Below are 15,604 nucleotides of genomic sequence, written 5' to 3' on the forward strand. Positions count from 1 at the left end.
AGGCCTCTTAATCGTAGATTTTAAATATTTGAGAGACAACAATGCATAAATCGTAATTTTTAAAAGAGCAATGAAACCTAGGTGAATAGAATATATAAGTAGCATGAATTTAGGAAGCTTAGAAAATGAATAAGTATGAATTTAAGACAAAAACTGAATTCAATTGAATTTCATGGAGAGAAACAAGATAAATAATAGAGGACAGACTAAAGCGCAAAAGGTATGAGATGTTGAGGCCGTAAATAAATAAAAATCTCTATCTTATCTGCATCTTGGAGACTTCGTCGTAGTATGTCAGCGGAGAAGAGATTGAGATAATTTAGAATGGATTTCTTATTTATATATACCCAGAACCTGAAAACCTTAAGGAAAAAAAACTACGATAGAGAGAGAGAGAGAGAGAGAGGGACTGATTTAGAGAGGGATGGAGGGGTAGACGGAGGCATGGCGGGAGAAAGATCATCATCATCATCATCATATATATATATATATATATATATATATATATATATAAAGAGAGAGAGAGAGGGGGGACCAGTCAAGCAGCACATCACACTGTAATTCTTGGGCTGAGAAATTGTATGTATATATATACACATATGTGTATATATGTGCGCATGCATGGGTCTGTGTGTGTTGGTCTCCTTCTCTTGATAAACATAACCATCACACATGTACATTTTGTTTGAAATCCCCCATGTAAACATGTTTAGTAGAAAGTGGGTTATACATCTTTAGATTGTATACCTGACTTTCTACTATAAAATTAAAGAAATAGACGGAACGCTGAACTCCAGACTAAACAACTCAAACAACATTTATTTACTTGGTAAACATGCATATCTTTAGTTATACATCTTTAGAGGTGAGAATAACGAGCTGTCGAGTATAAGACCGAAAGATGTAGAGACAGCTTTAAACACACGTCCATGCTCAATCGCTGGCCAGCGAGAAAGAGAATGAATTGAGCGGGAAACGCTTGCTTGTTTAATTCTACGCATGCGTAAGACTACGCATGCGCAGGCGTTACTACAGAGCTCCCTCGCCAGAGCGGAAACGCACGATAAAATGAAATCTGTTAGAACGCCTGAGGCAGGATGGCCACTGAAAAACCACCCACAAGATGTGGTACAAACACACACAAAGAAAATTCAAAGAAATGAAATGTACACTTGTGAAATACATGCATGCAACGTATAACTGAAATAACAATGACAAAACAACCGTGATGACAACTGTCCAGGAATACTGGAATCACGCGATGTAAAAGTCTATGTGTTTGTTTTCCCTGAAAGGAAAGAAAATGTATGAGTGCACAAGTGTGTGTGTGAGAAAAAACACAGAACATGCAATGTATAAATGAAATGACAATGACAAAACAACCGTGATGACAACTGTCCAGGAAACTAGAATCACGCGATGTAAAAGTCTTGAGTGTTTGTTTTCCCTGAAAGGAAAGAAAATGTATGAGTGCACAAGTGTGTGTGTGAGAAAAAAACACAGAACATGCAATGTATAAATGAAATGACAATGACAAAACAACCGTGATGACAACTGTCCAGGAAACTGGAATCATGCGATGTAAAAGTCTTGAGTGTTTGTAAAGGTACGCTTTTACAGAACGATCGACAGACAAAATCTCTGTACGACCATTAGCGAAAACCTCGAAGAAAAATTTTCTTAACCCAAGATGAAAGAACGACCGTGCGAAATGAATAACAAGAGTTATTGTGTGGCATAAAAGATGTATGTGTAATGTGAGAGTGTGAAATGCGACATATAAAAACATAAAAAGCAGGCCGTAAATCCTGTCTGTTTTTCGTGAGTGGAAAAAATCCACTCTAACAGAGACGAGAATAAAAACCGCGCTTGTTGAGTCGTGTTGACTAGGTTTGGAGATGTTGGTAATGAGTCAGTCTCCATGGCCGTATTTGTTCTTTAGTCGAGGTTCACCAGTTATAAGTTGGTAGTCCAGAGTCCATGCTGCGTTTTTTTCTTCATCGGGGTCACCACTTTAGTAGAAAGTGGGTTATACATCTTTAGATTGTATACCTGACTTTCTACTATAAAATTAAAGAAATAGACGGAACGCTGAACTCCAGACTAAACAACTCAAACAACATTTATTTAGGTGGTAAAACATACATATCTTTAGTTATACATCTTTAGAGGTTAGAATAACGAGCTGTCGAGTATAAGACCGAAAGATGTAGAGACAGCTTTAAACACACGTCCATGCTCAATCGCTGGCCAGCGTGAAAGAGAATGAATTGAGCGGGAAACGCTTGCTTGTTTAATTCTACGCATGCGTAAGACTACGCATGCGCAGGCGTTACTACACATGTCTGAACTAGGGGAAAATATATCCTTGCTTAGAAACAGTTGAAGTTTGGCAACAGGAAAAGTATCCAGCTATTGAAACTGCCTCAGCAAATTGCATCTGAGCCTATGTGAGCATAGAAAAGTAGATATTAAAATGAAAGCCTGCAACATATTAGTAATTGGAATTATTTGCTAACGTTTAATGTAGGCTAATAGAATTGTGGCCAACAAAACTGCTGGGAGGGGAGGAGGAAACTGGGGAACTTGCCCAAGTGCTTACAACAAAGAAGTTTCCACAGAAGGTACCAAAAAGTACCAGTTGGTGGAATGAAACCAGGTGAAGGATCAAGTGTACCAACCATGTAGGCTACGGTGGCATTTGAACTCTGAATGCAAAGATCTGAACCAAATACTGCCAAGCATCTGGTCTGATGTTGTTACACTTCTGCTAATTCATCATACTGGTTTGGTACTTTGTGAACCCTTCAGAAAGGATGAAAGACAATGTTGAGCTTGACAGGATTTAGACTGAAACAGAGTGAATTGATTAACAAATGCCATGAAATATTTTATCTGACACTCTACTGATGTAACAACCTATTGGAATTATGGACAACTCTGTAGTATGTCAACTAATGAAATTAAAGCTTACAGTTGGATATGTAGACTAAGGAAATGATGTGTGTGTGGTAAATGGAATTATGGCCAGCACTGTATGTAGGTCACAGTATTGGCCATAATTCCATTACCCCATATTTACACTGGACATGATCCCATTAGCCAATATACATATACACATACATATACCTTCAAACACACACACACACACAATGGGCTTCTTTCCATTTCTATCTACCAAAACAGTCATTTTGGAGTTATGGTAAAATAAACTTGCTCCAAGTGTGGCATAGTGAGTCTGATTACAAACTGGTTTTGCAAAGCAAACTTCAACTTCATTAGTCCACATTCTGCAGTTTGTGGTCATAATTCCATGGTTGTTCATATTGCCATTAACTTAAATATTAAACTATTTCCCCTCATTAACCAACACACTAATAGTTTTATTTTAACATTTTACCTGCAGGCCCAGTTACTGGTCTTTGGGAAAAAGATTACAACTTAGGAATCAAGAAAGCCTTTGAGAATGCTGTGCAAAGAGGATTTTTGAAAGTCAAAGATCGAGTTCTGCTGGTGCGTGGTTGGACTGAAGGCAGTGGTTCTACTGATACAATGTGTGTGGCTACAGTACCTGGTGAAAATGATTCTCTTCCAATGACATATTAGATAATTCTTTTTTCTTTAAAGCTTGTCAAGTGAAAATTTATTTTATTGATTATTGAAGCTATTTCTTCTTAAAATGATATTGGAATGTATAAGTTCAAGGGACCATCTTCCTTTAGTTAGCATACTTGTTTGAGGAACAAGCAAATATGCTAATTTGCTAACTCTAGTAAGATTGATGTAAATAAAACTTATTAATACTATACTCAAACCAGACTATGTTTAAATTATAAAGTAATATCGTTGTGAAACTGCTGTGCTGACCACTTTGTAGGATACTAAATTTAATTCTGTTTTGAACCTTACTATAATTTTGTTAACATTTTAACTACCAACAAAAAAAAATCCATTTAAATATGAATGTAGTACTAATTAAAAAGATATGGTATTCACAGCTGAGAGTCTTTTAACCATAGCTCTGCTCAAACAGATTTGATATGAATGATTCTTAATTTAGGCACAATGCTAACAATTTTGAGGGAGGGGATTAATTGAAACCATTGATCCCAATACCTGAATGGTTTTTTTCTTATTATATTGACCTCAAAGACAATCAAAGGCAAAGATGACTTTAGTAGGATTTGAACTCAGAACATAAAGAGCTGAAACAAACACTGTTCGGTATTTTCTCTAGTGCTCTAATAATTCTGCCAGCTTGTAATACGACTTTTTCAACCAAAGCTGGTAGCATAAATCTTATTTCTAAAACTAACAAGGACAATTCAAAGCTTCTTGGAGTGTCACTTCAGATTTGCACTGTAAAAGTACATATCCTTGTCCAACTAGACACATTAGCACTTATGTTGTTTGTATAATAACTTTTCACAAAGACAGCTTTATAATCTACAACTAAATGATTCTTGGAGTTTGAGAATTTATGACACATTTTTGAAATATTGTGTACAGTATTTGAGAGGCATTGGAGGAAGATCACCACATAAAGGTGGTAGCGCTTGCCTGCAAGAGACAGTTAATACAGTAAAATCTGGAGCAAAGAAGATCCATCCTGTAAGCAGTGTGGAGTAACATTTTATACCCTGAACACATTTTAACTCGATGCCCTAGGGCACCAGGAGAAGATGGAGACAAATGGAAGTTCAGTAACATCCTTAGAAAAGTTGCCAAGTGAAATGACTTGCAGAGAATTAATACCAACAAACAATAGGCATCACCCACAAAAGTATTAGATTCCTAAGAAGAGGTAACAAAACTTCAAAAAGCAAAAATAGCTTAGAGACACTTTCTATAAGACTGACTGAAGGCTGGAAGTAGATTTGAAAGGAAGACTCATCTATCTGGAAGAGGTGATAATACCAATACTCCATCATGTACAGCCTGTCTAGGAGCACAAAAGCAATTACCATGGCCAAACTCATGGTGTCTTGGGAGGACAGACTTGACATTTCTCACTAACTGAAGAAATCCAAATAGCAGAATGTGGTTGATGAAACTCGTGTCAAAGAATGGGATGCAGGGCCATTCCTCCATTAAAGTTAATTGTTAGTTTCCCAGCATGATTACTGCACTATTTCTTGCAGAAGATTGGTTTAAGACCCGGGTAACTTCAAAGAGCACTGAGGAGATGGCAGCTGAAACCAGTTCGAGGTGGTTGACAAAAGCACAGATAGAAACACTTTTGTAAATGAAGGTTAATAATTCACTTTTTGTTGTTCCACTCGGGTGAAGCAAACAAGCTAAAGGGCAAAACACTTGTGACAGCCCAAAATACAGACTAAAGCCATTGCATCAGTACAAAAGCTTAAGTCACCATCAAGAGAAGGAGCCAGTAATATCTTTAAGTAGCTCCTACAGTTTCTGCCTAGGGCAAAACATCTGACGTTTATTTAACTCATATTCTATGAAAACTAAAAAATAAATGAAAAAAATATAGAAAATGGTTCCAGTAAGAGATCTAGGATTTGAAATGTAAATAATATACAAGAGTCAAGTCAAATATTGTACAGATTTATATCGGAGATATAGTGTGGCATTGAATGAAGATATTACTAAACATCTGTTTACAGTAGTTTAGTAACTGCCAAAAAATTCATTTTAATGTTTAAAATGTCCACTTACTCATGAGTGGACAAATGAAAGAAAGTGGTCCTCTACACATTTGGTAGGACTTATGTATATTATTCAATAAGTTTGACTCAGCCTCATGCAACTTAATGATTCATAGAACAAATGTAACTCATCAGGCATCTCAATATAGCTATCTGACAAGTTCCGTTTGTTCTACAAGCTTACAAAACTAAGTTGCACAAAGCTGAGTCAAACCTGTAATTAAATAATGCACACACATTAATATATATCAAAAAGTTCTTGGACTAGTTATGTTTAATAACCTTCAAAATAGTCACTTTGCACTGCAATATACTGGACCCAGCATTTTTCTGCCATTTTTTAAATCCAGCCTAGAAGTCAAAGGTGTTAAAATGCAACCTTTGAGCTGCATTTTCTTCTTGGGGAAGAGATGAAAGTCCACAGGTACTAAATCTGGTGAATAGGGTGAGTGTGGAAGCAATACCATGTTGCTTTTGGTGAGAAACTCACAAGTGAGGAGAGCTTGGTGACAGGGTGCATTGTTGTTGTGAAGAATCCAGTTCCTCACAATCCACAAATCCAGTTGTTTCTCCCAAATGTCCTCCCTCAGACGCTTCAAAATGTTGATCATCCTCCAACAATCCTCACACACAAGCTGATGAATTTTCTCCACATTACTATGGGTGACACTCATAGCAGGTCTTCCAGATCATTCATTGTCTTCCAGAGTTGTTCTGCTTTTGAAGTACCTGTGCCACTTGAAACATTGTATGTGACTCATTGCTGTAAGCTTGCCAAAGCATACTCAATGTTTCTGTAGCAGACTTTCCAAGTTTAATGCACAATTTCATATTAGCTCCTTGTTCCAACTTCCTGCCCATGACAAAAATCACAGACTACAGCATAGACACATGATCACAAATTTTACACCTTGCAAAGTAAACACGGCAATGTCACTCAGCACACTTCTTCATGAAGGTCACTGCTAGTTCTCACTGTACACACAATCATAGGCTATCATCTGTTGGCATGCTACAGAACTAGTGTGGGAACTTCTTGATACCTCATGTATATATATAAATATATATACATATTTAACCAAGATAGAGCAGGCTTGAACAACATGCCTAAGACATCTTAGTATATCTAGCAAGACATCCCCTTCTTTATGCATGTACCTGATATGACAAACTGCATAGGTAGATGCTACACTATTAGATGCACAAAAACCTATCTATAAGTGATAGTTGCAGGATGAGTCGAAACAATTGTCATACTGAATAAAGGTGCCAAATGCATCTTCTCCAATTGTACTACACACATACATGTGTGGTCTGATCAATAAGTGTCCGGGCTGTTGCCATAGTAATGAAACTAAAGCATGCAGAGTGAAGTTTTAATGTTCTTGCTCACTTCTGCTGTAAACAGCAGAAGTGAGCAAGAACGCTAAAATTTAGTGCACATGCACAGCAGAGTTCAAGGTCAATCTGTACCAAGCAGCAGCACTCTGCATGCTTTAGCTTCGTTACTTTGGCAACAGTTCGGATACTTATTGATCAGACCTCGTATATATAGATATTTGTCAGGAATAAATATTTGCTTTGAGAAAACTAAAAATCAAATAAACATGTTATGTTCAATTTTATATTCTTTTAGTTTCTGTAGACAATGTAATTTATTATAAATATTAAAAACTATCCAAGAATCTTGTACATTTTGGTAGGTGGATTTTTCAAAAATGGAAGAAAAAAAAAAGAAAAAAAAAAAACAACAAACAATTTATCTAAGAGACTTTTATTTCTAAACATACTTTGGCAGAAAAATGCAGCCCGATATATAAATACTATTTATCAATATTAAATAAATGAAAAAGATTAGCAATAAATTAGACATTTTTAAAACATTTCCACAATCTGTTTAAAATCCAAGTGTATCTTTTGGTAGGGGCTTATAACCAGCAATAGGAGGCATCTCTCCAGAAATAGCTGGACATGCGAGAACCCTTACAGTGTCGTTACATTCATTGTTATGACGAACACCACTCATGATCACCAAATGATTGCCTTTCATTATAGTCTTTAATTCTAAGCCAACTGCTATTCCATGATAAATCCTCCTATCCAAATCCACCAAAGGATCATCTGCAGCAGCCTCTACAATAATAAAAATTAAATTTTAATTTTAAGAAGAAATAGATCTTTAGAAATACATTCGTTTTAATTCATTTTAATTCTGTCACCATGTCATTTCACAAATTCTTCAGAATCAATATAAATTTAAAAAATTCCTTTGTAATTTTTTTTAACACAAAATTTGTTTACTAAACAATGTTTAATAAAAACAAATCTTTTGATATGATTTTCCTTTTTTTTTTTTTTTTACCCAATGTAAATACGATTTTGCTACAGAAATCTATCAGCAAATAAATTTATTGAGCTTAGCATAACTACAATCAGCAAGTAAAAGACATTGCTTTATAAGACACCAAATTAAAAAAAAAAAAATTGCTGTGGTAGAGTTTTATAAGAAAAAAGAAAAGGCATGTAACAACTTTTAATAAATTTTATGAATCCGAGAGCAGTAAGACTGATTGAGATGGACCATATTCTATATAGTACATGTTAATGCTTTTCTTTGCCCAAATAAAACAAAAAACTAGCAGCAACACTATTATTGATTACAGAAGATTGCTTTGTCCAATGATTTTCACCTTATTACAATTTTTTTTTAGTCTGTCATCGAGAGTACAAATGTTAACTTAAAATCATCTAAGCAGCTGAATGCTAACTAGAAACTGCAAATTAAGATTATACTTTTCAGGAATTAAATGTCATTTTATATGTATTAGAAGAATTAATTTTCCTATCTTAAAATTTTGATTAACAATCATTAATCATAAGACAGTATATAAGTGGTCAATTTTATTGTCAATGGCAGTAACCCTGTCCAATACTGTAAGAAGCTGTCTTTGTAGACAGTAACATAATGTCTTCAAAATCATCAAGGAACAAAATAGTCATTTTTTTTTTCTCTAATTTGATTTAACTTATACTTAAACAAATGATTAACCTTGATATATTTAAATGTATTGACTGTAAAATGAATTAAAACATTAAAAAGGTGGAAAGCATTACATAAAAAAAAGAAAATTTTTACATGGTAACAATACACATGTCAGCTCAAGCAGCAAAATAGTGACATAACAGAAACAAGAGAATAACTTAACCTATCAATATATCAGTCTTAGACAAATTAGATCTTTATAAAAAAGGATTCTTCCTGTAAAAAGTCCATACCAAATTATATGCATATCAATCTCTCTCTCTAATATACCCTTTTGAATTTGAGGGATTTCAGTTCATGATTTTTTTCTTCTTAGAACCACTTTTGGTTTCGTTCCTGCCAACAAGTAGACAGCTACTTACTCATAAATACACATGCATATATACATATCTATACATATATATATATATATATATATATATATATATATAGGCATACATACACATACATCTTAAGTGAATTATATGCAGAAGTAAACTATCTGAAGTAGTTCTTCAAAAACCACTGAAAGATAAATATAAAAACCAACAAGAAGGGCACAAGAAAAAAAATAGAAAAGACCCATGTAAACCAGTTTTCTCAATAGAAAATAATGCAAAACTGCAAGAAGTATACTGATTGGATGATAACCAACTGCTTATGCAAAATCCAATTAGTAAATGTTGTTGAAAGAATAAATTCTGAGCTTTTACTAGAGAATGAACCAAGTGTTAACAGGAAAAAAGCTACCATTGTACTAGGTGAACTTTTCCTTTGAAATTCACATATCCTGATTTGAAACAAAAGTAAAATATTAGTCTGACTACAAATATTATTCCTAACTATTTCATTTGTTCTTCATATATGTACCTAATAAGGAGAAAAGTTCAAATTGTTATTCAACTGCACTTTGAAGAAGAGTAATAAAAAATAACTTCAGAAGAATTAAAGCTAAATTCTTTTGAAAGGCTCATTTTCCAAATTCTTGTAATATTGTGTCTGTATCAATTAAACAAAAAGAAAAATTTATTAACTACATACAGAATGGAGGCAAGCAAAGACTACAATTAAATTCACCCTAAAAAATATTAGCATCATCACTTATTTACTATTTAAAAGATATATATAAAATACATGTAATTTTGAAAACATTCTCAATAACTTGTCCAGCCTTTCTACTTCACACCACTTTCATTAAAATATAAAGCCCTTTCAGTTCTCAAATGAAGAGGCAAAGAATAAACCACCATTAACGAAACTATTTTCTATCAAAGTCACTGTTTTCAATGTTATAGCTTAAACAAATCTGAAAATGCCATTTCCCAATTTTATATTAACTTACTCTTGTGCTTATTTAATATCAACAAGTATTATTATTACTAATATATATGTATGCATGCATATACACACACACACATATATATATATATATATATATATATATATATATATATATATATATATATATATATATACACACACACAGACAGACACACGTGTGGATTATCTTATTCTAGATCCTCACTTAACATGTTCCAAACACCTTTTCAATGAATTCAACCTAGTTTATTATCACAGAAAGTACCTAATTAACTATACAAGTATCATTTTAGTATATTCAAAGTTCTTTAAAACAAGATGAAATATTAGTTCACTCATACTTTAAGAATGTGCCTAGCTCCAACATATGTCTACAAGCAACAGCAAAAGCCAAGTTAGGGACAGTTTGAACACCAACAATACATATATGAAAATAATAAAAAAATTTATGTTTATTAAATATACCTAAAGACATCAGATATGCATATATTTAAAAAAATAACCTATAAATAATACATCTTGAAAGATCAATGCCATTTAAAAAAGCAATTTAAGAAACATTTTGCCACTACATCCATGTGTACTACTATCGAAGAAGGATCACCATGAAAGCAAAATGATAGACAAATGTAAAACAATGATGAATGATTGAAATGACTTACCATGTGATCCTTACAATAGGTTAGGTATAGATCCAAAACCCAGAACAGCAAAAGATATCTGGTCTTATGAAGTATAATGGAATCAAAAGATGAGGCAACAAGCTCAACCTGCTGTATTGTTTCCATTACTTAAACCGTTTTTCTCATGAAATACAACACTAATAACAATAATGTTAGCCATACAAGTGACGCACCAGAAATTGCATACATTAGAAATTTTTTAAATATATTAGATTCAAACAACAATTTTTATTTGAAAATGTTAATTTTTAGTTTCAAAAGCAATAAAGAAAGAAAGAATATTTCCTCATCCTCAAGAAATATAAAGTAGAGAATTATATTAACCAAAAGGTGAACATGAAATAATTTATATTTCTTAAAATTCCTTTTTTAATAGAACTCCATTTACTAACATAAAAAGCCAGAATTTCACAACTGAAGCTTCAAATTGTCATAAGATTTAATAATAATTCCACACTACTTTCTTACTCATTGAAAGTCAATAAATAAGAATGTCATAGTTGTATCAATGAATTTTGAAATACAGACACTTGTGTATATTTCTATTAATTTTTTTAATTAATTCTATAAATTTCAGCATTAGTACAATGTACATCGTAAGTAACATTTGTTAATGAATTTCAATTGTATTATCCACACAATTTATATATATATAAGTAGCTATGTTGAGGAAACACCAACAGATAATTTATATTGAGCTTAATTCTAAGTTTAGCATTCACTTTATCTAGCAAATAATTGAGGTCTTATTGAGCCACCATCCATTCCCACTCAGAAAGTTACCTCCCCTCACGGAGTAAAAGGTCAAAGAATTTCCAATAGACAAACGAAAAATATACACATAATGGGCATCTGTATGGTTTCTTTCTCCAAAAATTTCCCTCAGACATTTGGGCTAAGGCAAAAGACGCTTGCTCATGGTGTAGCAAAGTGTGATCAAACCCAGAACCATATTGTTGTGAAGCAACCATATGGAGATGCATTTTTCCAGTCCACTACATGGACAAAAATTAAAGAAACATTTCAAATTGTTAAAATTTAATTCCTCTTTTACTGACCTAATAGATGAAGAATATGTTAGAATAGGTGGGGAAAAGGAAAGCAATGTTGGAGACAGCAGAAAATTGAAGCTTTCTGGGTACACATTGCAGAAAAAAAAACAAACCAGTAAGCAATTTGTTAACCAAAGTTATATGTTAGCCAAAAGCACTTCCAAGCAGGAGGTAGATTTTAAAATGGGATTAAACTTGTCAGTTTCAAAGAGGAAAAAAAAAAAAAACCCAAATAAATAAGGGATAAATGACAAGGACGACTAAAAAAGTATTTGCACGCATTTATTAACAATTTAACAAACCATTTTAGACACAAACAAATCTACAATTTATTGAAATATTGTATCTCAAAAATGAAAATTTCATAAAACAGAAAGAAAAAAACTTCCTAAAATATCAAAATTAAAAACCTAAAACAAATAGAAAGTATTCCTACAAGACTTTTGAAAGAAAAATCTATTCATGAGTTTTAAATATATGAAATAATTATCTCAACTTAAGACTTCATATTCAGGAAATGTATTACAATAAATTCTACAACTAAGTAAAGTTATTTTACATTAGATTTGCCAAATATATTGAGTTATATTTGTCTTATTCAATGAGTATCAACTAAAATATGAAACATTTTTAGTTTACAAAATTACAAAGGAACCAAGCAGCTAAAATATCAAAACTGCATTTTGAAATTTTATAAATTCTGGTCCCAGTTGAAAAAAAAAAAAAAAATGAATCAAACAAATGAAATACTTGCAGCAGTATAACATTGTAGATTTTTGAGTCTTTTAAAACAGCTTTACAAACAAAATAATTTTTGAAGTTGAACTAATGTTATTTATACTAACAACTGTGTTATTTTGCTTCAGATAGTTATTTTTTCTATCAGATTTGATTATTTTTTTCAAATTGAGTTTCTTAGCAATGAAAGTTTCTTGTACAGAAATTTATGCAAACCTTCGTCTTGAAAGTAAAGACAATGAAATCACCATCGGGATTAACATAGAAAGAAATGAAAATTTGAGAAACGAAAACTCCAAGTATTATTGTACTTAAATATTCTAGATGTTGCTGCAGAGGTAGTCGAAAGGTATTACTAAAGTCAATTTTATAGCCACACTTTTCATGGAAAGGATATATCGTTTAAAGTAAGCTATTGTATTTTCTACAAAGTAAGTCCCTATTTAAGATAGGTAGACATCTGTTATTCTATATAAGAAAAAAAGGTCACTAAATTGAAACAGGAGTTTAGAGTAAGTCTCTAAAGAACTGGCAACCCAGCATCATCAAAATCACATCATTCAAAAGTGACTGGACATAATAGGAGTCATTTCATCTCTGCCGGGTGCATTGATAAGTCTCAGCGTGTTAGTGAAGCCTGAACCAGATTTCCAACCAGTCACAATCACTAGAGGAACTCCCTTGAAGATAAACCCATGGTCATGCCCAGCCTCCAGAGCTCTTTGAATGCGTTTATCAACATCCTCAGTCCATTGACTGTCTCTTTTCTCTGTGTAGGAAATTTAAACAGAGCATAAGACCTAGAAATGCTTACAAGTAAATGCATTAAGTGTTTTATTTCATAAAATAATCAAATTCATGCAAATATGTATAAAACAACACACAGGCATAAGGAAAATAAAATAATGGGCAGCACACAAAGGGTAACTGTTTAAGTAGTTGAAACAATTTGATATATATAATGTTTCATTAAGGTTTTTTAATTCATCACTTTTCTTTATATTTTCAAGATTTTAAAGTAAACTTATTTTTAAAAAATCTGAACCTTTTGAAATTGAACTTAAAATTTTATGCAAGATAAATATGAATGAAAATGATAATCTTAATAACTATAATAACAGTGATGACAATTGTTGGAATGAAACTAAATGAAGAAATTATAATTATAATTAAATGAAGAAATTATAATTTGCTTTTAGAATAGAAATTTTACCAGGAACATGTAAGAGAAAGGGAATATCCCCTTACTAATAATATTCTACAAAATAAAAATATATAACTTAAACATTTTTTAAACTGAAATCATTTATGAAACAAACAATTTATTGAAAATATTTAAAAAACAATAAAACAATGTGAAACAAATACATTACAAACTTTCAAATCAAATGATGATATGATACACAGCTAATAGCATTTAAATAACATTTTCTCAAATTTCTAAAGAATTACTGTGGAAAAAGATAAACATATTTGAATGTATTAGAAACTGATTTAATGTAATGAAAGTAATAACTTTTCTTTTGTATGTAGCAACATACCTTGATAATTCTACAATGATCAAAATTTAGTTTACTGAACTTGTTAACAATTGATTCAACCAAAACATTAAATGAAACCAAACTTCAAACCTTGTGTTGAAAAGGAATTTTTAATGTTAAAGTTCACTTAAGAATGGAAATAAATTGTAATTTTGTAAAAAAATTAAATTCTAAATACATAGTAACCCTTCAACTAATATTACAACTCAGTAGAAATGCTAAAATTATGGAGTAATTCCTACAACAAATTGGTTAACTTTTACAACATGCTCAAGATTTTTTTCACATTTAGTAGCCACCTCAATCATCTCTTTTACCAATATAAAACTTTATTGAAGCTCATCAATTCATTTCACCAGCCGAGTGTTATTCAAGATCCATCACATGCCCAAGGTATCCTTACTGATCCATGTTGCAATACAAAAATGTTCATGATAAGGCATTAATAAAAAAAGTGCCTTTAACCCAATTTGGTATTCAGATCTTCCTTCATAAACCAACCAATATTCCAAGTTCAGACAAGCTAATAAAATACTAAGTTCCAACTAAACATTCTATATTAGGCTGGCTGAGGATTCAATAACAAATTGAGTGAACTCAGGTTTTCAGCCTTCCATAGTAGGCAAGTCTTGCTTAGATAATAGAAAATTGATATTACCAACAAATTTAATTAAGTTTCACCATAGCTTGAAACTTCCAAACTTATAAAGTCATTATTAGATCTGACAAAATGGTTACCTTAGATATAACAAAATAGTTTGCTATTACTGGCTTCTAAAAGCAATCATCTTAATGGGGAAAATATCTGCGCTACAAATGTATTCATAAACCCATTTGCCATTAATTAATAATTTTGTCTTAATTACTTTGGTATTTTCTCTGTTTAACAAAATGCAGTACTTTGTTCACATGCATTTTAACAATAAGTTCATCGTGTTAGTGATTGCTAAAAGTAGTAGAATCTCTAAGAATAAACAAAATTGTACATATCTTGCATAGTTTAATCATTCAATTGAGGGTTAACTTACCTTCATAATAAATTGGAATAATTCCTCTATACATGTGAGCCTGGCGAGCAACCTGTGCAGTTCTAGTAACAGCCAGGATTGGACAACGTGGACGATAGGCAGAAATAAGATGAGCTGACCTAAAAAATGAAAAAAATAATATAAGTAAGACTTACAACTGCTACTGATTTTCAAGACCTATTTAAATGGAAAGTTATTGCAGTTCATATATATATATATATATATACATATATATAAACAGCAATACAAGGGTAGAAGCAATGTAATAGGTAACATTTTATTTGCAATAATTAAATCTGAAAATTTTATTTAGTTTACTAAATTAGATCTTTTGGATTTTAACAGCCATTAATCCTTTAGCATTTAAACCAGCCATATCCAGTCCAAATATTCTACCTGTTTTATGTTAAAACTGGCCAGAGCTTGCCTCTCACACCTACCCTACAATGTAATTCTAAAAATTAAACACTCACAACATCAAAATCCCCAAACTATGGGATAATCTATATATATAAAAATGAGAATGTGTGCGTGTGCGTGCGTGCGTGCGT

General features: G+C 32.2%; 2 protein-coding genes across 8 annotated transcripts in view; one reads left to right on the top strand and one right to left on the bottom strand.

The window, feature by feature from the left end:
• LOC106876445 (pyruvate kinase PKM) overlaps positions 1 to 8,007 on the top strand; it is a 53,507-nt gene extending 45,500 nt beyond the window's left edge. For both annotated transcript variants that reach the window (XM_089365936.1, XM_014924999.3), the window contains exon 12: positions 3,407 to 8,007. In XM_089365936.1, coding sequence (XP_089222062.1) covers positions 3,407 to 3,606 — 200 coding nt within the window. In that variant the 3' untranslated portion in view covers positions 3,607 to 8,007. The remainder of the gene's footprint in view (positions 1 to 3,406) is intronic.
• The window catches only part of LOC106876437 (pyruvate kinase PKM), a 52,565-nt gene continuing 44,388 nt past the window's right edge, over positions 7,428 to 15,604 (bottom strand). For 3 of the 6 annotated variants that reach the window (XM_089365934.1, XM_089365933.1, XM_089365932.1), the window contains 2 exons: positions 15,054 to 15,172; positions 7,428 to 7,802 (listed from right to left, as the gene is read on the bottom strand). In XM_089365934.1, coding sequence (XP_089222060.1) covers positions 7,567 to 7,802; positions 15,054 to 15,172 — 355 coding nt within the window. In that variant the 3' untranslated portion in view covers positions 7,428 to 7,566. Of the gene's footprint in view, positions 7,803 to 12,012; positions 13,254 to 15,053; positions 15,173 to 15,604 lie in introns of those variants that run through there. The other 3 variants (XM_014924983.3, XM_089365935.1, XM_014924981.3) reach the window with 1 other exon arrangement.

This window comes from Octopus bimaculoides, chromosome 18 (genome assembly GCF_046866305.1).
Source record: "Octopus bimaculoides isolate indiv1 chromosome 18, ASM4686630v1, whole genome shotgun sequence".
Classification (NCBI taxonomy): domain Eukaryota; kingdom Metazoa; phylum Mollusca; class Cephalopoda; order Octopoda; family Octopodidae; genus Octopus; species Octopus bimaculoides.